Genomic DNA, 23,794 nt, shown 5'->3' with positions numbered 1-23,794 from the left:
TAAAAATTCAAATTACTCTTAAGGAGAGAAATGCAGTGACGCATGAAGCGAACTCATCACCTAAAGGCATTAAAATAAATCAAAGATCATGATCAGGAAAAGCAAAACTTTAGGCTACCATGTTTATTTAACAATTCCTCTGTGATTCGGGAAGAGCTTCTAATGTATTTTACAGGTGGAAATAGAAGTGAGCTTGAAAGTGTTGAAGGCTGAAATACCCAGCTTAGTTCACCCAACACGTTTTTTATATTGTTTCAGGAATTCATGCATCTCTGTAGCATTTTGTTTTCATTATATAATTCCTCTCCCCTGTTGTGCCGTAAACTTTAAAATTTTGAAGTTCAGAGATACTGACTGTATAGTTATTTGTGTACACATGAATTGTGGACCTGAATTAGGTCAGCTGGAAATATGGTCTTTAATTGTGATACTCTGTGTGCATTCCTTGAATGACATGTTCCAAACCCACACTTTCCAAAGACAAAAGAGTCAGGGGCAAGAGGAAAAGTGGGGCAGTAGGGCAGATGCCACTAATAGAGATAAACAATAGGAGAATGCATAACACTCGGCACAGATCGTGCTTACTGCAAAATAGATCATTTTCCCATCGTCTGGGGGAGGATGAACTCGATGTCGATCTGACTTGGTTTCTCTTTGTCTATGCTCCTTAGACTGCACCTCATTTGGTTTCTGCTTTTACTTTCATTTTCATAGGAAAATAGTGTTAGTGTATTCATTCTGTAATTAGTTTTGCCTCATTGCTTATATTTCTGTTTCTTTGTTTTAGGAGGCTTACTTTTAAGAAATCCAGTTGAAACTGGGCTTTTTTCCCTGTTCTGTATTTTTCTAACTCTGTGGCAAGCTTTGTATTAAATTAATTTGGGATAAAGTCCAAAAGTCCTTCTTTAGGTAAACTTCCCACCGATTTCATCAAAGATTTTGCATGAAAGAAGACCAAGTTGATTAAGATCAGGTCCCTGCCTCACTGTTCAATTTCATATTCAGAATGTCAGTTGTGTTTTGCTAGAAGTTTTCTGACAAAGTAGTGCCTGTATCTTCCTATGGATTTATAACCTGATTCACAAAGTTTGTTACTATGAAGAAAGCATATAGACTCAGACTTTCCTGATTATTTAAGCTTTATTATTGCTAATCTGAAACACTGTAGGAAGGGAGAAGGTTGGATTGAATAGAAAGGCTATAAGAATCTAACACAGCATTCATGTTTGCCTGTTTCAGATGAGTATCGCAAATTGTGCACAGTAGCTGCTTTGCTGCCAGCAAGACCTGACCTCCCTCCCAGCCGTCCTGAAGTCATCCCTCCACCACTCCTTCCTGGTGTTTACCCTCCTCAACAGCCAGAAATTGTCTACCCATCTCGGGCTCCCCCACCTCATGGTAAGAAAGAAATAATAAACTTTCCCTGAACCATTTGCACTAAGCTTCTTTAAAAATACATGTGACCAATGTGCTCTTTTTAGCTGTTGGTATCTTTTGCTTACTTTATGTGGTCATACAGTCTCTAGAGATCCTTCTAATGACAGTCTGGTTATCATGTATCTTATAGCAGGCGTGCCTCATTGTACTGTTTTCCCTGTTAAGATGGATTCAAAATTTACATCCTCACTATCTGTACTGAGACACATGTGTTGTAGTAGGTACATCACTGTTATTGTGAGGTTTCCTGCATGTCAACATTGAGGAATAACACTTTGACTAGGTTTAGTTACATTAAATTGCTTGGCTGAGAGAAGCAGCTTCTTTCAGGTTTTCTACCTCACTCTCAGGTAGGAAATGTACAGGTAAAAATGCTGGTCTGCTGGACACGGAGGCTGACCTAAGGTGAAGAAACAACTTTTTTCACTGATACATGAATAGGTTAGGTTTCTCTAGAGCAAGGAGGAAGCCACAGCAGAACACAGGTATATTCCTTACTCTGTCCCTCACTCGGGAAATTTAGTACCTGTGGTACTAAGGTCTGTGGTAGGGATTTTGCCACCTGAAATTGTTTGGCATAGCCACAAACTCTTTTGCAAGTAAACACAAGCTCATTCCACCCATGCTCTGTGCAGATGCAAGCAGGCTCAGCTTGTGCTGGCACCAGCTGGAACTATTTAGTCTTGATTCAGCACCAAGCTGAGCTAATAAGCCTAAGAGGCAAGTATGTTAACTGAGGCCTGACACTGCACTGACGTAGCTGCACAGCTTCTGGTCAGCTGGAAGCATGGACAGAGCCAGCTCCCGTCTGCCTGCCAAAGGCAGTATAGGCATACCTTCCAGGGCTATCCCTGCCCTCCTCTCACTCTGGGATCTATGAAAACAGAGATAACTGACTCAGTCTGCCTGCTCTCTGCTACTGTAGGATCATAGTTGGGTGCCTGCAGTGCCACGTACCCCCTTTACCACTAGCTATGAACAGACTTGGTCCTCTTTTTTCCTGCAAAGAAGGAAAACGGGATCAGACTTGACAGAGTGAAATAATTAGTGGCTGCTAGGTGTTCTCAGGCAAATTTCAGAGAGTGAAAGTGCCATTTTTCTCTCGCCCAGTGCTGATTTTACTGTATGGTTCACATTATGATGGAAGGTAAATGTTGACTTTCAATGGAAAATGCTGCACAAATTGCAAATGATTGAAAATTATTATGACAAGCTATTAAAATCTTTTTCCAACTCTTACCTCAGTGATCTTGCCGGTGAACTTCACTGACTATTGCCAACTGTTCCGACATCTCTGTCTTAACGGGCGCTGTATTCCCACTCCTGGGAGCTACCGCTGCGAGTGTAACAAAGGATTCCAACTGGATGTTAGAGGGGAATGCATTGGTATGTGGTTTTCTGCTTAAATCAGAGGGGAATTTTGTTTAAAAGAAATAAAAACAGTTTCCCCATAGTGTAGTAACTCTGAGTTTTTAAAGAAAACACCCCCCCTCCCCAAACAAAAAAAACCCAACAAAACCCAAAACCAACCCGCCAGTAAATAGACTTCCAACAACTAATTGCTTTCAACTGCCATCTTATTTTTACAGCAGCTTTGCCTTTAAGGCAGTATTTAACAAATCTTGTAACTTGCTGCAGATTTATACAGAAGTAAGGATTTCTTATTTTACTAAACTGTGATTATGTGTTTATTAGTGATTGAAAATGACCTTTTTAAAATGCTACAAGCAGTTTGAGTATGCAAACAATCTATTGTTAAAAAAAAAAGCAGTCATGATTCCAGGTTTAGTAAGATTTACGAGTCCTCTTTCAGCTCATTGGGAGTGTCCTGTTTTAGGCTCTGGAGCCTTTTAATTTTGGAACCCTGGTAGAGTTTGAGGACAGGAGCAAGGATTAACTGTCCTACATGCAAAATTTGCGTCTTTCAAAATCTTTCTATTGGGCCTGGGAGCATGGAGGTATGGGATTAAGGCCTCTACCTCTCACGCATGCAGTATCTTGTCTTGCTGGTTACTTTTTAAGCTCCTGCTTAGCTTGGAACATGGCATGTAGTGATAGGACAAGGAGGAATGGTTTTAAATTGGAAGGGGGATAGATGTGGATTGCATATTAGGAAAAAATTCTTTACTAGGAGGGTAGTGAGGCACTGGAACATGGTGGAGGGACATGGTGGAGACCCCCTCCCTGGAGGTGTTCAGAGCTGGGTTGGATGGGGCCTTGAGCAGTCTGGTCTAGTGAGAGGTGTCCCTGCCCATGGCACGGGGGCTGGAACTTGCTGATCTTTAAGGTCCCTTCCAGCCCTAAAGATGCTATGATTCTGTGATTCTATTATCCTTTTACTGGGAATTCAGTGATGTTCTCTTCCTTTCCTTTCAGATTGAAGCACACTATTTCTCCAACTACAAAACAATAAAATATCTCTACAGACCCAAACACCTTTCAAACAATGTCTTAATAAAATATGTTGTCTGTGCTTCACAGATGTTGATGAATGTGAGAAGAATCCATGCATAAGTGGAGACTGTGTTAACACCCAGGGATCCTACATATGCCAGTGTCGTATAGGATATCAAAGCACACCAACTAGAACAGAGTGCCGAGGTAAATGATGGTTTTGCAGCCATATCTGTACTATTGTATATGTACCAGGAGGGAAAATAGTTTTTAAGCAAAATTTAACAGATGTGTTAGGAGAATTTAAAAAAAATCCAAACGGAACTACATGGCAGAAAAAAATATTAAACTGCCTGAACTGGTTGTTCACAGAATGAATTATGGCGAAAGACCTTTTGTCTTGTGCTGAAAGCATCTCAGGCTTTGAAGTGGAAAAGTAAAAATGTATATATTTTTTATTAACTACTGAGATTTTTTTGGTTTGTTTCTTGAGGATCTCAAGGACAATTAAGCATCACTTCTTTGGAGCAATCCCTTTACCTGTAAAAGATTGTTAAAAATCTAAAAAAGTTGGGGAGAAAGATAAGTCTTCCAATGGGTAAATAAAACAGTACAGTGCCTGTGTATTGTCTGGGCCCATTTTCAGAGAAAGGAGAAAACATAAATTACTGCAATGAGCACTTAAATGAGGTATGGAAAAGTAGTAAAGTGCCTTGAAGGTCTAGGTGAGAAAGCTGTTGAATCCCTATTATTGGTGTTTTCAAGACCAGGTTCAGCAGTAGCCCTGATGATCTTCACCCTGCTTTCCCATGGGTATGGGGAACGTGTAGCTTCTCAGTGGTCAGCCCTCTGTCAGGGTTCTGTGGTCCCCACACTGTGCTGGGATGGGAATTTGACTGTAAAGGTGGATGCAATCCTATATAGTTAAATCATAATGAGACACGTCTGGCAGGGGAATGACTACTTTGATATTCCATAAGAAATGAAACATGTAAATGAAACAGGATGTTTGAATGCTCAGAGTCCCAGCTTGTCTTCATATTTTGCTTTCTGCACTGAGGGTAGGATTCTCATTCTGAAGCAGAGAGTTCCTAAAAAGACAGAAGTAAGTGTATTAGTATGTGATTTTTATTCCCCCCCCACTTCCCTTTGTGAATCAGAAAGGTGTTTGTGGTACAGAAACTTACTGCAGTCCAGGAGGACTTGCAAAGCCAGCATCATGGCCACATGTTGCTGGGAGCATTTTACCTAATTGCTGCCTAACAGCCATGCTGTGGAAGAATCTTCATAGCATGTTCAACTGCCTAGTGGTGCAGGAGTGCAGGAGACTCAGTGGTGATGAATTTACTCAAGAGTCATTTTTGTCACACGCTTTTAATTTGACTGATTCATTACACAAACACATGGTTGTCAGAAACCCAGTAGCTTAATGGCATTAAAGTGTGGTCACTTAGCAGTTCCTTTGCAGTCTATGGGAACTGTGCTTGCTTGACAGACAGTTCAGAAAATGCTAGGATGTGCAATATCTTTGTTTTCTGAAGGAACTTTTAGGAGATAAAAAACTTTGTGTAGTGAAAAGGGCTAGTGGGGTGCTTTTGGCAAATATGCATATAACACTGGTGCCTGCCAAGATCAGCATTTGCTGTGAAATTACTTTGCATGACTACTTTGTATGTTGAGGTTTTATTTTTTGCATACACAAATGTGTCTGTGCTGATATGCTTTTGCAAATGTATTCCTTACGTCCATACTTGAAAAATGAAGTCTCCATAATGACCAGATGTTTATATGTTCCTTGCTCTGAGGTTCCAGGGGAGTATTTTTTTTCTGCATGATGAGTCTGATAGGTGGCTGATTGAACATCACAGTCTGTTTCTCAAGCTACTGATTCAACTGTTACTAGGATCCTTTATAATTCTAGTAGGAGTTTGGCTGAATGCATATGTTAACTTGACACATAGATAAATAATGTTGTCACATTATGATTAGTGACCAAAACAAAAAATGCTTTTCAGTTGCAGAAGGGATGTAAAATGAACCTCGAAAAAGAAGTGAAATTTTGTCATGATGAGCTATGAATGTGTGGGAGTCACAGCTTAAATAGCTAAGTCCTTACTATAATCTACCTGACATTGCTGAGAGGAGGACAGATCTTACATGGACATGGCAGCAGTTATGGACATATATAGAGAGGGAGACCTGTGATTTTTTCAAGTTTCTTAGGGGAAGCCACAATGATATTTCATAATTTGAAAATTAGAAATGTAACATGAAACAGTGGTGGGTCTCTAGTCAGCTCTGTGTACATAAAACCCAAGAATCTGTATTAATTTTTTTGCACCGTGATTTGCATGGCATTAGATGTATTAAACTACAAATCCTAATGAGCTCTAAAAACTAAAAGGCCAGGAAAACCCTGAGATGCTGTAGCATTTCTGCCCATTCTGAGAAAGCAAGCTGGGGGAGTAATGGAAGCCAGGCTCACATACAAGCATGTGCCACAGAAGTGGAGAGGAGGGAAGGGACCGAGGAGAGAGAAAACTCACTATTATGCATTGGTGATCCTTGTTTGTCGAACGAGGGGAGGTTTATCAAACCTGGCCACTTTTGCTGGAAATCAAGAGGACTGCAAGCTGCCACTGCGGTGTGCTGTCACTTGAGCAGCTCTTGCCTCTGCTGGCCTGGTTGCTTGATTACAAAACAGTTATTTTCAGGTATTTCTTAGCATCTTCCCAGCACTACTGTGCTGCTAAGAGGGTAAATACAGGTTCACAATTTTGAGAGGCATCAGTTGTGCTTCAATAGATGTCTAGAGAGCAAGGGCTTTTGGGAGGATGCTTCATACTCTGCTTCTTCTGAAGCACAACATTACTTCCCTGTGGAGAAAGCCTGGGGAAGGACACCCCCAGGATATTTGGGAAGACATTGTGGGTTGCATGAGAGATGGGTCTGCATGGGCTGGTTGAGATCTCTGTGAGCAGAGTCCCCTGTGTGCAGGAATCTCTGGGAGATGGTCCAGGCCTTGATGGAGAACACTGAGCAATCTGAAAAATGTCTAGACAGTCTGTCTCAGCATCTCCTCTCCCCTCGTTTGGAGGAGAGGGAGAGCTGCCAACCTCGTGTGATATCACTATTCAGGTCCTCCAAAGCACTTGCCAAGCACCTCCTGCAGAGAGAGGGAAATGAGGAGTTGATGTTTCAAATATAAAATAAGCAGGAGAAATATCTTCTGAGGTGGGAAAGTCTCAAGCTTTCTTGTTATCTCAGAAAGCAGCAGTACTCTGTCTTTCCTTCGGTAGTTAGCTATTGTTAAGTTAAACTTCAGTAATAATATTTTCATGATGAACAAAAATGTAAAAAAACCCAACCAATCTGGGTTGGAGTTTGGAGTCTTGTTTGAGCAAGCTGCAGGGTAACGGTCACTGAAATGCTTTCACAGTAGCTTGAAATTTCAAGCTGATGAACACCCCCATAATGTTCATCAATGGAAATCGAAATAACTCAGTTTTCAGCTGAACATAGTTTCCATGTGGGGTTAAAAACCTAGGGGAAGGAGAAGTGGGAAAAATTCCTCTTCAGTATAAAGAAGAAACACTGTGCAATGCTGTATTTCTTTTCGGTTTGGCTTTCAGACATCGACGAGTGTTTGCAGAACGGCCGTATCTGTAATAACGGGCGCTGCATAAACACAGATGGCAGTTTTCACTGCGTGTGCAATGCCGGCTTTCAGGTGGCAGCCGATGGGAAAAACTGTGAAGGTAAGACTTCCCCGGAGTTCCTCCCTATCGGTCACTCCGGTGGCAGGAGGTGATTCACATCAATGAAAAAGAAAAGGACCTCTGGTGGGGGGGAAGGGAAAACGCAAAGAATCAGATTTCTAAATACCTTTTGCTGTATCTGGGAGGGCAAGTAAACTGTCTTTTGCAGCCAGTTCTGGAGCCTTGGCTTGGCAATCCTCAACGGGATGTCTGTCCAGCAGGAGAAATAGCACATACCACTATCGCAAAAGGCAGTTTCTTTGATGGGAGTGGTACATTTTTAAAACGGAGCACGAGTCACATGCTGCCTGATTTTACTGTGTGTTTAACAGCATGCTTTATGGGATCTTACTGGGTGACTAGCAATGTGTTTTATGTAGATGCAGTCTGGTCTGACCCATAAAAACTGTTTTAAGAAAAATTTGTAAACATAATTGATGTGTTCCTACCTCCCAGACCTTTAGTAAGTGGTGGTAGGGGGTGGGGGGTGGAGGGAGGAAGAAGAATGTTCTTTATCATGCTTCCCAAGGTCCTTGGGAGGGTTCCCAATGATCTATTCATACGTTAAAGGAATTTCAAGCACTGTTCTTAGAAACATTTTTGGCAGAATATTATCTCAGTGATTCAGCTCAAAGACTTAATGCCAAAATTCCTGGTTGGGATAGATACTTTTTTTTTTTTTAAATCATAAATTATTTTTGTCTGACTTAGCCTGTAAGTAAAAAGAAAACACACCATGTCTAGAAGTGTAATTTCTGTCCAAGACAGCTGCAATATTAAGGAAAATAGCACGATTCCGAATATATTGTAATGTCATTATGATCCAGTGATTTTATGTGCTAGTAGTGATTCTGTTAATCCTTGGTAGAGACAGACATTTTAAGACTCTGTTTTTCCTGACTCTCTTTTAGATACAGTTTAGCACTATAAGCTGCTTTTTAAATACCTTATTATGGAACTATATTGACTAAATAGAGTTGGAAATTAATATATTTTGGAAAAAAACCTCGATTATGATTTCTTCCTTTCCCACCAAATACCATGTGCTAATAGTAATAAGAACCAGGACATCGGCAGTCTGGTAAAACATTTTTAATTCCATTGCATATGTTGCCAGAATGTCTGTTGCATCCACTTATGAAACAGTTTCATCTCTGGCATTGTAATGCATTGAGTTTTGTTCTGAGGAATACATGTGCACACATACTAATCAGCAAAGACCATGGCATCGTGCCGTGCCTTAATGTAACGGTGTAGAATCCTTTAGACAAAACTGGTAAATAATGCTGATTTTTAAATGTAATGTCCAGAGCTGATTTCATTTGTGCCAGGATGAAATACAGACTAAGAAGATAGAGAAGCTTACTCAAATCAAGCACAGAATTCTCTGTTCTTGCTTTTTCTTTTTTTTCTTTTCCTTTTTCTTGATGTGAGTAACTGCAGGGTTCAGCATAGCAGTGTCCATTTTTTTTCTATTCAAGTCCTTCATACCATGCCATTAGGTCAGTGGGTGAACAATGCTAATATAAAGCTATGTGACCTGTCATGCTAAATCCAGGGACGGGGTAGGTTTTATTTAAATGGTACTTGATGGAAGTGCCCACAGAATGCATGCTTGAGCAAGGGCTGGCAAGTCTCTCCCACATCATAAATCTTAGATTCATCCAATGGACATTACAAAAGTTTTCACGAACACAAATGCCCACTTCTCCCCTTTCAGGTGCTCTTAGTAGCATAAAATTGTGTTTACAATTCTGAATGGGAGGCTGTTTCTAACCAGCTTCTATCTACATCAGCACTGCAAACCTTCTTAGTTACATACCTTTCTCACTTTTTTAGGGTTTTTACCAACTTTTAGTTTTTAAGCTGTCCCGTTTTTCATATGTTTTTCATTCTCTTTACTCTTTTTGGATGCATACCCTTATATGTTAACAATTTGTTATGAAAAAACAGCCATTGCTTTGACACATCCTCTAAGACAGTGCAGTATGTCCCATCATATGTTTCTGATTATCATATAGGTCTGACAACTAATAAAGAAATTAAGGTTTATCTTTTGGATATAACTTTAGTTAAACCTTGTAAGAATTATGTCTATTATATACATTTTCAGATATGGATGAATGCAGCATAAGGAACATGTGCCTCAATGGGATGTGCATCAATGAAGATGGCAGTTTTAAATGCATTTGTAAACCAGGGTTCCAGTTAGCATCTGATGGACGCTATTGCAGAGGTGAGCATGGATTCCAAAAGCTTGTGTGTCGTACCCCTCTGGTAGTTTCAAGAATCACTGTAGTTTCTTACAGTGATCCTTGAGGACAAGAAATGCTGGTCAGAGTTCTCATCAGATATGCTTTTTTAACCAGCTAGAAAGACTTGTCATTGTGCAGGACAGTACTCACGCTTCTCCATAGTGTTGAGCAGCTGCCCTAACCAGTGGGAAATATTCTTTCATCAAGGACTCTGTGATCTGACCTAGTTAAATGCCAGGTCTTTTTGCCTATGAGGTCTTCTGCATTTTGGCTCCAGTATATCTGCATTTGGCCACCCAAACTTCCTGGCTTATTGCCTTCTTTGGGTTTTTCTCCCATTCCCGCCTGGGTGTTCCTAGTTAACAGCATCTCCAAGGGGTGCCCAGCATCCCATGTGACCGAGATGGAGACATGAGCACCACAACAAGATTGCCTTTTGCATTTACTGTGCTAGCTCAGCAGTATCCCCCATGGGAGACACTGTGGCGTTTGGGTGGCTGGTTATGTCATCAGTTTCCGTTCAGTCCCATCAGGAACTGGAAGTTTTGTGTGTATAAATCTTCATGTTTCAACAAGTTTTATAGGCACAAAGCAGAAGTTGAAATAAGGAATAAACAAATGCTGGGCCAAGTTACTTACAGTTTTTCTTTTGAAAGATTTAAAATCTTTTAACTCTTGAATTCAAGGCAGAGAATGTGCTCACTTACACTTTGGCAAATTTAAAAAAATGTCACACTGGTTTACTCAGCAGTATCTTCTAGTGGACAGAAACCAAAAGTAAATATTTGAATAAATAATTTGGTTTTGAGATTTACAGATGTGAAGGGTGTCACTTCTTGAATGCTGTACCAGTATTAGATCTGTGTGTGCATACTGTTTAGACTTAAACTTTAAATCCAAACCCAGTGAATGAGTCTGATTAAACATTGGGCTTTCTCTTGTATTCGATAACTTTTGCACTAGCTATGCAGGACAGTGCTTCCCAGCCTTTAGGTGTGGGAATCATGTTTTTCTAATGAGAGATAAGCCCATTCTTGCTTTGTAATGAGGTTGTTTTGATTGGGAGAATGAATTGTTCTTAGTTTATCAGATGAACAAACATGCAGAACCTTACACTGAGTGTCCCCTTAGCTTAGCAGCTGCAGGCTGCGTTGGCTGCAGCCTTCACACACAGAACAATCCACTTTATTTCTATTCTTACCTGTTTTCTAAGTGGTAGGTGTATATCTGTGCTTTGTCAAAGCTTATTTTCCACCTGATCTGTGTGTGAAATGGCAGCAAGACTTTGTCAGGCTTGGCAGGGAAGAACTCAATGCCCATCAGGCCTTGGCACATCGGCCAGTTGTCTTCCCCAAGCCCACTGTGTTGTTAGCAGGAATGTGACTCTCTGACTCAAACTCAATCCAAATGCTTGTCTTGACTTTTGCCTTCAGCAGCTTTTGGTATGGTGGTTTTTTGGATTATTTTTTTTTTGGGTGGGTTTTTTTTTCTCTTTTACATTGGTCTGTGCACTGAAATGCCATCCAAGGAGATGGTATGTAAATTGCTTCAGACTACTTAAAAACCAATGATACTTAACTTCACAGCGTCTGTTACATGCCTTCTGGCTAAACGGGAGTATGGATACAGCCAAAAAGGGGTTTCTGGCCCTAGAGAAATGTTACTTCTGTGCATCAAAGGGAGAATAGTTGAAAATTATCCAAAATTGCAGGCAACTCAACTGATTCCTACTGAAAGTTGGAACAGATCTTATAGTAAAATGAAGAATTTCTCCCACTGCTTTTCAACACTTAGAGTAAGCCTTGTTCTCTATGAATGAGCATGCAAACATTCGTTACATGTTAAAATTGCTATTGGGTCAAAATCAAACCAGATTTGGAGACCTTGACACCCGAATTACATTTTTTCCCAAATTCTTATTTGTCTCCTTCCTTCCTCTTGCCCAAAGTATCATGAAATAATTCCCAGGAATGTAGTGGCCAGAGAGAGCAGAACTCCAGTAAATGTCTCTAGGTATGTTAGTAAAAGTTCAAAAGATTGATCTTTAATATAATGGGTTTTTTCCTATAGATTTTATTGTTTATTGAGTCCTTTCTGTACGCACCACATGTACAAAGTAAATAACTTACGTCCTACAGAACGGTTAGCCTTCCAGACATTCGTTGTTCACACTGCATATCCTGAGTTTGTTTGTGAAGTGAGTGTGTTAAGATCTTACACAAGCTTAGATTCTAAGCTCATGCTTGCGTACGCAGTTAGTGCTTGTGCATACTGGGAGTCTGTGTGTGTGCAAATTGACATTTCTGCAGCAAGTTGGCTACCTGCCTGAGCAATTGATATGCAATTGAAATTGTGTTTTTGCCAAACCCTTTTGGGGATCATCAAAGGAATACAAGAATTGCTGTGTGCAACACATTACTCCTATAAGCATCTCACTTGATGCACTCTAAACTGAATTTTCTACTATTAAGAAGAATTTCTAACCCAAAGTTTGGGGATACTGTAATTGAGACTTAGTTTCATAAAACTGGAATTTAAGTATAAGTACAAGGCATATGCTTGGCTGTCTGGTAAAAAATTCCACTCGGGCTTTATGAAGCAACATGCCAAAAAAGAATGTTACACCATAGTCTTGTGTATTCCCTGTAATAAAAGACATACTAAGCTAATTCACTGTTAGTTTCAGTTGCTGATGATTGGCTGATGATTTTTCACAAATACTTACATCAGACAGGCAGAGGTTTAAAGCATTGTTCCATACATTGTTTCGTCTTTAGACCAAACGGGAGTTCCCCAAAGTGAAAGCTATTGCAAAGCAACTGAGTAAATTTTTCCTGGTTAAAATTAGAGGACTTAGTGTACCCAGCTGGCACTACTGAGCAAGCTAAGCAGAAAAAGGCAAAAACTCATTGGACGTGGAGAATGAAGCCATTAGTTGGTTTTCCAGAACCAGGTTGAGGTATTCTGGCAAAAGTCAGAAAAAACAAGTATTTTTGAAGTTGTCCAAATGGTGAATTTTACCACAAAATACAGCAGAACCCCATCAAGGTTAGAAATTTGGACTTTCTGCCTGTGTGTGCAGTTGATTTACTGGGTGTAATCTCAGCCCTGGTAAAAGCAGGAGCTTTTCACCCCATCTGTACTGGAGCCAGAGTTTCAGCTGATCTGTGAAATTCTAAGTGACCCACTTTACCTTTCTATAAAACATCTATAACAGCATTTTCAACACATTTGTAAATCGGTGCAAAAGAAAATGGATTGCACGTTTTACCCCTTTATTAGCCTAGAAAATCTTTTGTAAAAAGATAACTCCAGGAAAAGGAAAAAAGTAACTTTGCCTGTTTCTGTAAGTAACCTTAAAAATGAAAGTTAGGGATTTTTTTTGCTTTTTTTTTTTTTTTTTTTTAAGAGAGCTTGTATCTGTCAAAAGAGTTCAGTGTTGCCTAACAAAATAATGATCTGCACTGTTAAGTACATTTTGAAGCCCTAACTCTGTTTTCACTTATACTGAGTAAGGACTAAATTTAAAGTGGGAAAAACATTTAAGATTTGTCTGAAACAGAACAAAAGATTGCAGGATAAAGTAGAAATGAATTGAGCCCATGTACTTAAATATAACTTCTATTTTAAAATGCAGTTTGAAAAAGGAATCTTGGATCATACAAGCCATGTTTTATGCCAAACAACACAAACTAAGTAAAACACAGAGGTGTTTCACTCTCAATTTGCCCTTTTAAGGTCAGAAAAAAGGAAATTGTCACACACACTGTCTCTTGTATATATTATGGAGAGTTGTTATGAAGTGATTATTTTATAAAGGTTATTCATACTTCCAAACAACATTTTAAACACTCCTTTTCTTAATCACTTATAAAATAATGGTATGATCTCTGTGTCTAGAGAATGATCTTACTTATTAACAGGATACGCAGCCTATAGAAATTTTTACTAATTTGACATCCCTTTGTGATTGTCCTGTATTATAAGGCTTCATTCTTGTATTTTATTGCTAAGGGCTTTATTGTTCAATGTACTATTGTTGGGCAAAGATGGCAGCTTGTGCTCGGCAATTGCTGGGGGCTCAAATCATTAACAAATTCCTTTCAGGGCTGGAGTGCAGTCTGTCCATTGAAAGTTCGTAAAATGAGCTGTAATGAGCATCTGATAGGAAAACCCAATTGTCGTGCAGATTACCAGAGAGACGCTATGTGTGGGCAGGGTCTGACACTGGACATTCAGATGTGCTTCCAAAAACTGAACCCGCAGCAGGAGGAAGGGAAATTCTTTGGTGGCCCTGTGAAGGCACCTCGTGGTGGGGGGGTGGGTGTAAGATTCTCTTTGCTCTCTGGACTTACTTCTTGCAGCATGAACTCACTGTTGACACAGAAAGGGAATGCCCCGTTACACACTACAGAAGTCCTTTGTCTTAGCAGTCACAGTTTCCTCCTTCCTCTGATTATGTTTTTGCCTGAATGACCCTTAAATTGGAATATTTACCTCTCGGGAACAAGTTAGGAAAATGTATTCCCTTTTTGCTCTCTAAGGAGAATGAAATTGTTTTGTTCTGTTTATTTCCTCTGAATCTTGCCTTTTCTTCTTCCATTTCACTGAATGAATTAATCATTATTCCTAATAAAACCTTTATTTGAATGAGTTTCCATTTATACTTGATATTTTTATATAGGATCCATTGAAAATGCAAGTTTCAGCCAGGCATTGAACAGTATGTAATTTAATTTCTAATAAAGCTCATTCTGTTCTCCAACAGACATCGATGAGTGTGAGACAGCTGGAATATGCATGAACGGGCGCTGTGTGAACACTGATGGCTCTTTCAGATGTGAATGCTTCCCTGGCCTTGCAGTAGGACTGGACGGACGTGTGTGTGTTGGTAAGACAAGCTTAATGTGTAGTGAGTCAAAATTAAGTGCTGTTAAGGCATTAATGCTGGACTGATAGACAGATCGAGTTTGAATGGGGAATTTCCCATTTTTTCCATGGATGGATGGGTGGTAGTTTTACCGGCAACTAGTGGCTCTGGGATATTTACTGTAATAGCACATTTTGCACTTTTTGTCTTCTCTTTTACATTTAAAGGGAAAAAATGTGTGGGACAAATCACAAGGTGAGATAGACTATGCAACATAATACTGTTGGGGGTGACTAGTGTTGTATCAGTTTCGAGTAGGTGAGAATTTGCCCTGTTTCTGACAAAGTACTCAGTTGTCACTAAGCTTAAAATGTAATTACTCGTTCATCTGTTTTTGAAGTGGGACATAGTAATTTTTCCAATTATGCCCGTTTCTCTACAAGCAAAAGATGTTTGAGGTGTTTGATTAATGTGTCAGTCAAGGGGCCAGTTTTTAATATGTAAGAAATGTCATCCTGGACCTGAAAAGATAAACATTTTAAATCTGGTGCTCTGGAATAGCATTAATATGGAATAGCATTAATGATTTTTTTGTTCTTGTTTTTCGCAAGCAAAGAAAGATATGTTTATTTTTTTAATGTCAGCATATTTTGTGATCTTTTCCTTATGCAAGTTTGCCCTTATCTCTCATTCTGCCTTTTTTCAGGTAAAAATGTAAACAAAAGATTGGTGTGGTCTTAGTGGGCTTAATCCAGGGTGTTGTGCCAGTGGTGATATTAGCTTTAATGTACTGGAAACAACTAACAAAGTTAGGGGGGGAAATACTTCTTGTTAAAATCAAACCAGTACTGAGAATAAACAGTACTAAGTTTTTTCGGAAGTTTTGATTATACTTGGCTCTAGATCTGAGATCCTGCTTCTGGGCTTGACAAGTTAGTAACATCCCTGTCATAGGGCAGAGACTTTGTCCATTTTCTCCATCGCTTCTTTCTAGTTCCGGGTCAAGTATTGATGGCTCCCTTAGTATTTCTCTAATTAATGTTATGTCATTAAATGCAGTAAATAATTTGTATATCTAACCTTTTAGGAGCATAAGGAAGAAGAATTTCCTATCCTGGGTAGAGTAGGGCATAGTGGGTGAAAAGTGTAGGGAAATGATGAAAGATGTTTTGTTTTGACAGCTATTTTATAGTGTTTATGACACCCGAGCTAGATTTAATACTTGTTGTAATTTATGGCAGCATAGTTGGCTATGGCAAGATTAAGAGAGATTTCTTCCCTCAGATACACATATGCGAAGCACGTGCTACGGTGGCTATAAGAGAGGACAATGCGTGAGACCACTAACCGGTGCGGTAACAAAATCAGAGTGCTGTTGTGCCAGCACTGACTATGCCTTTGGGGAGCCTTGTCAGCCCTGCCCAGCGCAAAATTCAGGTATGGCATATTTACTGGTACATGTTCTAATCTAAGCTTTATGTCAATAAACTCATTTTAGAAAGGTAAAATACAGTTTCCTACTAACGTTGCATTCTGAATCAGGAGGGTTGACTTGTCGTATAGCGTGTTACACATGTGACTCAATCTGCTATTTTCCATGTTGGAAGGGTACCGGACATGACTTTTGAGGCAACAGTAAATGTCAGTGTCTGGGCCAGAGTTGTAACACCCATGAAAACAGATTTTCAGATGGCAAACTATTTTATTACAAGTAGGTAATAAAAAAAATATAATTTTGACCTCAAGTTGTTAATGGAAACATCTCGAGTAATTCATACACTCAAATCCTTATGTACACCTGTCAGTCAGGTGTTTGCTGCCTAAATTCTACATCCTTCAAGTGATCGGAAATTGTTTATACAGTAATTAGCCGTGGGATACTCAGTGCAAAACCAAATGTTCAGTTAAATGGAATGAGATTACTTGAGTTTCTCACTGAAATCCCCATCAAGCAAAGTTGTGTGGAACAAAACTTCTCACTAGAAAGAAAGCAATCCTGATAATTTTTGTGGTCAGATTCTGCTTTCAGGAAAGCTCTTGCTCCTAGAAGCCTGTGCTGTCAAAGTACTTGTGAAGCCAGTAGAGACCCTGATTTTGTGGAGGTGACTGACTTCAGGGAGCTAGCTTGAAGCCCAACTTTGAGTGATTCTTTACACTCAGAAAATTTGTTGTTGCACCTAAATATGCTATTTAATGTGTAGTTCAAAACCATGTCATACTGACATGGTTTTGTAGGCAAAAATAATTTTTGACTTATTTTTTAAATCCTAGTTTACCTGATAGCTGTATGAAAAGAATTAGGGGGACAAAGCCAGTTGAAATAAATGAAGTTGGTTGAGCTGAAGACTACTGTTTTATGGCATGCCATGTTATTTGAATAGCAAAACACAAAGGAAATGCTACCAGAAACAGGAAGGACCTTTTCCAGCAGCCTCTACTGATATTAGTGGACTCTTATTATGATGAGTTTAAAACCTTTGGAAATGTTGGACTGTGTATGATTGACTTACGTTTTATATTTTAATTACTTGAGCAAAACATCTATGTATATGGAAGCTATTTTTCCTGTGGTTTTTGCCCACCTGTTCAATTGCTAAAAAAATGTAATTTCATCAAGGCTGAAGTGTAGCATTTCTTTGAATGGGGAAGGGAAGGCAACAATTGGTGCTGATTTGGCAGTCAGTTTATTCTATTAATTGTTCTGAACTCAAAAGAAGAACTTGAACCCAGCAGTAATTAAGACTTTTGAGATATTGATATATATTTTAATTTATTACTTTTTCAAGGGTAAGAGATCTTTGATCTGCTGTGAACTCATGAAGGCAGTCCTGCTAGATGGAGTTAAATATGGACTAGATTTATAGGAAAACTTTCTGTTTCCTGGTCACTTTGAATGTGCACCTTAAGCACTGGCTTGGACATAAGAGTTCTGGAGAATCTTGCTGTGAATATGTTCTGCCTCATTTGTGTAGTAGGGCCAGCATGAAGTTTATGTCTATTCCTAAATGCATCACTTCACCATATGAAGCTTTTCCTCATCCATCTTCATGAGCAGATGCAGGCCCTGAATCTGCTGAAATGTTTCACAGGTTCAGAACACTGAGGCAAATAACGTTTTTATAATAATTGAAAGGCATATTATTTTATTCAAATACTGTAAATTTTATTGTAAATGATGATGCTGAAAGCAATGAGCTAAAAAAGAATATTCCAGTAAGGATTTTAATATTTTTTCAGCTGAATATCAGGCTCTGTGCAGCAGTGGAACTGGCATGACTGCGGGAGGAAATGGTAAGATCACCTGATGTAATGCAAGCTATAGCAGTTCTGGCTAAAAGTGTTACCTTCATATCCTTGATTTGTTAGCTCTGTTGGTGGGGATGATGGCAGGAAGGAATGGGAGGAAGGCTTATTCAATTCACTGTTTGCAACCCGTTAGAATAATTTAGGGTGAAATGAGGGGAGCCCTCTCTGGCTTATGCCATGGAATGTATGTGAGTGCTAGTAGATGATAGCGGCAAATTAATGAGAAGTGTCATTACCCGTATGACTTAGAAATCATATATGTAAGTCAGAATTGCACACTTCAACTGAAACCATCCTGAAGAATAAAGTCGTGTTGAACATTGATCTTCCTCACAAATTTTCTTCTGTTAGAAAGGCCAGACAGGCAGCGTTTGGTTAATTACAGAGAAGGAGCAAACAATTACAGCAAAAGCTTTGCAGTTGTAGAACTGGGAAGCTGCAAACACCAAGTCAGCCAATACTCACTAGTAGATGTGACAGCAATAGAGAGGGAGAGGCATTCAGAAAGGATGGATGTTCATGCTTTGGAGAGTGATGTCATTGGGAAATGCTATGAATTGGGAGATACAGAGGGGATTAGTACAACTGTCTCTCTAAATGTGATACTCCAGTTTAATATTCCAGCTTTTATCTAGAGTTGTAAATCTCTTAAATGTTTATGGACTAGTGATGCTCTTAAATCAGTGTGAAAGGGATGCTTTTTTTCTCTTGGATGTGAATATTTAGATGTGAATTCCCTGGTCAGGACTACCTGATTATAAATATTGAGCAGCCCATGTTAGGGATATTGAAAATATATTTTTTTCTAGTTTGAAAAGCTACCCCCGCACACAACCCTGCAACAATTGACTCTGGGGGTTTTTTTGTTTGGTTTTTTTTTTTACCCTTCTGTAGATATTAATGAGTGCTTACTGGATACCGATCTCTGTCCAAATGGAAGGTGTGAGAATCTACATGGAACATACAAATGTATTTGTGACCCTGGATATGAGGTGGATTCAACTGGGAAAAACTGCATTGGTATGAAATGTCCCTTTTTAATTTTGAATTTCGATACTTGTTTTTTTACCCTTCTTCACCTTTTTTTGTGTTTCATTTGATCCACTAACTGTTCTTCTGATATTTCTGGATGTTTCTGTTGAATTCTTGCTTCAGTTTCAGTGCTTTGCACTGTTCATAAAATCCTCTGCTGTGGGGCTGTAAGGGACCATTGCCATCAATGACTCAAATCACTGGCAACCAGGCAATAAACATCCAGTTCAGTTAAGTCCACTGAACATACTCTCTACAGTATCAATGTTTCTCAAAATCAAAAGCAGCCAGATTCTGCAATTACAATGCAGCATAGGCAGCATTTAGGATCACCGGTGCGCTAGGTGCCTCCAAGTGCCTTATATAGTGGTGCCAGCAATTCTCCATTGCCCCTAGGAATATCCTTTCTGAACTTAGAGTGCATTAGTCTTTTCTCAAATACATGTTATACTTGGGGATCAAAGTCAACCTCTAATTGGGAGTTACATCCAGAGTTTTTTCTTCTTGGTAGTCTTCAGCTGATGAGTTCTGGTTTGTAGCATGTTATTCTTCCATAATTGTAAGTTTTTGCAATTTTTGGTGATTATGTTTCATCTTATTTCTCTCATTAATATTGTCAAAACTAATTTAGTCTTGCATGATTCTCTGCCTTGGTAATAACTTCCAGCTTATTGTTCTCCACAGTTTTTGATCCCACTCATTTTTCATTTCTACATTGCAATGAATATTTTTTAGGACCAGTCTCAAGACTGATCCCTGAAAGGCATTGCTAATATACTCCATCATGATTACTCCCCTTTTTAATATACTCTACTGTAAGCTGTCCTTCAGCCAGCTCTGGAACCACCTTAAAGTTCTTAAATTCCTTCTTGTTATCTCCAGCTTACATAATTTTATTTGGGTTCTGTATTCTCTACTTAAACCTAAATAGCTTAAGTCATCTATGTTATCCCAGTCTAAACTATCCACTATCTTATTAAAAAAAAAAAAAAAAGAGTTGATCTATCTTTGATAAGTCACGCTGTAATTCATCCTGTTTTCCCATTTGCTTCTTTGGCTTTAATTATCCATGTCCCATTTCAGTGTCTGCCCATAGCTTATGGCATCCCTTCTCTTCTCCCTATCCATCTGTGAGTTTTCCAGCTGCTCCCCAGCCCACCCTGTTGCAGCCCACATCCATGCTCCATCACAGCTGTTTCCCATTCTTCCATAATGTTCCACCTGGCCCTCTCTCAATTTTTCTGAACTCCTGTGAAGCTTCCCACACGGTCTGTTGTATTCTGCAAATCTCCCTGCTTTTTCTAGCACTTTTGCTGTTCCCAGCTGCTGTGCTGACCCTCTGAGTCTTCCCAACTTCTCTCAACACTTTCTGATGCTTCTCTGACATAGCCAATTGTTCCTGTCTGCTCTTTGGGTCTATCCTGGTCTTCACCTGCCATTCATGGCCCATTGCCACTTTCTTGCATTTTCTCTCTAATGACCACAGCTCTTCCAAAGATTTCCTGAGGGGTCTTGAAATTTAGCACTAGCATTTCTATTTAAATTTTTCACCTCTGAAGCAAGTGTAGGCTTACATTGGCCTTGTAAAACATAGCATCTAAGACGAGTCAGAGCCAGCTTGGAAAAAATGATGATTTAAAGACTAGGATGACCAGCAAACATTTCCAAACCAATCCTCTCCTTGTGTCTGTCATGACTGGGGGGGCTGCTGTGCAGGGAATCAGAGGCTACATAGACATATCCCACACTGTCGGCAGGATTCCAGGCTTTATTTTGAACCATGGTGAGGCTGTGACATAGTATGAATCTGTATAGAATGGAAATATTAGCTTTTATAAAAGCATAGCAGCCTGCTAAAGAATAAAGCTCAAAGTCAAGGAAAATGTAGATGGAAGGTTGGGTTATTTGGTTGTTTGTTTTCCATATTTAGAAATAAAAATTAAAATGTTTTTTCTCTAGATGACATTTGTGTGTTGGAATTCACATGACTAGTATCATTTCCATTATTTTAATGGTAGTTTTCATGAGGAAGGAAGCTGTATTGTGTAGGAACTTTAGTGTTAGTATTTGGAATGAGGATACCCATTTCAAATAATTCCAAGCCTGTTCTCTACTAAGAGAAGATAGAAATATTTTTAGGGTCTTTGAAATACCGTGCAAGTTATGTTAAGTGAGTACTCTCTCACTCTCTCCCCTTTGTATCCTCCTTTTCTCCACATACATAAAGTCTAAAGAAATGTGTCTGTTGGGAGGGAAACTCTGTCCTTGCTTCTATTCCAGAAATTATTTCTGTCCTCAAATGTTCTTGTTTTTCATTATAGACATTGATGAATGTGCACTGAACATGCTGCTTTGTGACAATGGGCAATGCAGAAATACCCCTGGAAGTTTCACCTGCACCTGTCCAAAAGGATTCGTATACACTCCTGACCTAAAGACATGTGAAGGTAAATGGTACCACTCCTTTTGTCCTAGTTTTATTCATTTGGATTGCTCTCAGATTGTGCCAGGGGTGAGAAGAACCAAACTGATCTGTTACCTTGTGAGGACAACAGAGATAGAGGACTCCTTGTTTGAACCCTTTTTAAGCCACAGACAGGTGGTGTATCAGATCATTTAAACAACGCAGTCCATCACCGCAAAGCAGGGCAATAGCTGGATATCTCTGTAAAATGAGATGCTGCTTTCATGTTGAATGTTTTAATGTTCTAATGTGTTAGTGTGTCTTTAGGACACATACATCATTAGTCTATTGTGACAAGTTTCGTGATAGAAAAAAGTGGCCATGAAGAATGATTCTTCCATTTTTCCCAAAGCTGAAAAAGGCCATATGTATTTTTGTTAACACTTCCAGGCACTGACTGCAGTGTGTTTCTCTTCTAGATATTGATGAGTGTGAATCTAACCCCTGCGTTAACGGGGTGTGCAAAAACACACCAGGCTCTTTTGCTTGTGAATGTTCTCCTGAAAGTACTTTGGATACAACCAGAACCATCTGCATAGGTATTTATTCTGAAGATTTTATGTTTGCTGGTTGAAAATATCCATTGTATACCAAGTTTAGAAAATATTTTAAAATAACTTGTGTAGATAAATTTAGTGGAAAATGTTACAGAAAAGATGTTAAGTGGTTGTTTTCACCGTTACAGTGGGTAAAGTATGTCTAGCTCTTGAGACTGTGGTGTGCTTCCATGTGAAATTGGAAAGAGAGATGGAATACAGAAATACTAAAACTCTTTCTTCAGGTCTATGCTCACCTTCTTAGTGAGCATCCCTCCTGCAAGAGGGATGGGCATAATTTATATCTGTTGGGCTAGTGAGTGAGGAAAACTGTGGAACTCTAGGTCTGTCTCATTTTAGCTATCTTCTGGCACTACCTATACAGGAAGATTAAATACCCACACTGGGAGATCTAATAGATTAATGGAAGATTCTAGAATCATAGAATGGCGTGGGTTGGAAGGGACCCCGAGGGTCATAGAGCTCCAACCCCCAGTCTAGAAAGGGTTTGTGTCTACCTGTTCATCTGCATGTGCCTTTAGCCTGAACAATAACAAATGCGTTGACTCAGACCTTGAACAGTGTTGAGATATTTCCTGTTAAGGTAAATACACATAAACTAGGATTTGCAAGGGCTCTATGCTAGTTTGATTTCAGGTTATAATCCAGCATAGAGAAGGATAGATTGAGAGCTTTTAAAATAAATTCAGGTCTGCTATGATAAATTATAATGAAAGGATGATTCTTTTCATGGTTGAATTCAAGTGTGTTTGCAAATACAGTAATGTATAATGCTCAACAGTCTGCATGACAATACATTGTGTTTTGTTTTCCAAAAAGAAACCGTTAAGGGTACCTGTTGGCAGAATATAGTGGATGGAAGATGTGAAATAAATATCAATGGAGCAACTCTGAAGTCCCAGTGCTGTTCCTCACTAGGTGCTGCTTGGGGAAGTCCGTGTACCCCATGTGAACGAGGTAATGATGTCCATTTTCCTCGGGAGCCTAGGATTTATCCTGTTATGAAGTTGGTCCAAGTTACTGTCTCACAAGTTTGGGCACAAGCTAGACAAATAACTTTGTATCTTTTATCAAGCATTTATTCCTTATTCAGTCTGAAAAAGAGAAGTCTTAATATTTGAGAGGTAGCATGTACCTATAGAAGGTTCTAAGTTTGAATTCTATCGTAAACGTTTTACAAGTTAAAATTATGAAGGGAAGGGACCACACCTACAGTCTGTAACTTGCAGCATTACTTTAGCATGGTTTTTCATAATTAGTGATCTAGAGTTTCTAATGACGTAGCAAAAGATACATGTTCCCCAGAGCTCCCAAGAAAATGTTTGCAACAAATAGATCTTTTGTGTGGTAATGGGGGAAGGAGAGGGAGTAGCCCTTGTTATTATACTCTGTAGATTAACTGATGACCTAAAGAACTGTACAGTTTATCAAGAAATGGATTATGGTCTTTGCATATTCACTTAATAGTTATGGAACTGTGGGAGGACTTGGGAATGCAGGGTTGCGCTGATGAATGCAGAAATGTGTGTGGGTTGTTGTTTCTATATGCTGAAACCTGCTAGTTTGCTCAAATCTTTAGTCAAATTCATCCTGTATATCTTAGGAGAATTCATTCTCATCCATCCGTGGTAAATAGGGTTGTAATGTGCTGTGATCAAGTTAAATGAATTAATTGATTTGAATGAAGCAGGAATCCTATAACCACTTTTGGGTTAGCTAGC

General features: G+C 39.2%; 1 protein-coding gene across 2 annotated transcripts in view; it reads left to right on the top strand.

The window, feature by feature from the left end:
• FBN1 (fibrillin 1) overlaps nucleotides 1–23,794 on the top strand; it is a gene marked incomplete at its 5' end in the record, with an annotated part of 146,244 nt that overhangs the window by 64,974 nt on the left and 57,476 nt on the right. For both annotated transcript variants that reach the window (XM_084267944.1, XM_084267945.1), the window contains 12 exons: nucleotides 1,240–1,398; nucleotides 2,683–2,823; nucleotides 3,919–4,038; nucleotides 7,464–7,589; nucleotides 9,703–9,825; nucleotides 14,613–14,735; nucleotides 15,999–16,151; nucleotides 17,952–18,005; nucleotides 18,915–19,040; nucleotides 21,374–21,499; nucleotides 21,936–22,055; nucleotides 22,893–23,030. In XM_084267944.1, coding sequence (XP_084124070.1) covers nucleotides 1,240–1,398; nucleotides 2,683–2,823; nucleotides 3,919–4,038; nucleotides 7,464–7,589; nucleotides 9,703–9,825; nucleotides 14,613–14,735; nucleotides 15,999–16,151; nucleotides 17,952–18,005; nucleotides 18,915–19,040; nucleotides 21,374–21,499; nucleotides 21,936–22,055; nucleotides 22,893–23,030 — 1,509 coding nt within the window. The remainder of the gene's footprint in view (nucleotides 1–1,239; nucleotides 1,399–2,682; nucleotides 2,824–3,918; nucleotides 4,039–7,463; nucleotides 7,590–9,702; nucleotides 9,826–14,612; nucleotides 14,736–15,998; nucleotides 16,152–17,951; nucleotides 18,006–18,914; nucleotides 19,041–21,373; nucleotides 21,500–21,935; nucleotides 22,056–22,892; nucleotides 23,031–23,794) is intronic.

The sequence above is a fragment of the Gallinula chloropus genome (assembly GCF_964237585.1).
Source record: "Gallinula chloropus genome assembly, chromosome: 9".
Classification (NCBI taxonomy): Eukaryota; Metazoa; Chordata; class Aves; order Gruiformes; family Rallidae; genus Gallinula; species Gallinula chloropus.
The sequence above is the reverse complement of the archived record's forward strand: the minus strand, read 5'-3'. Positions and strand labels throughout refer to the sequence as shown.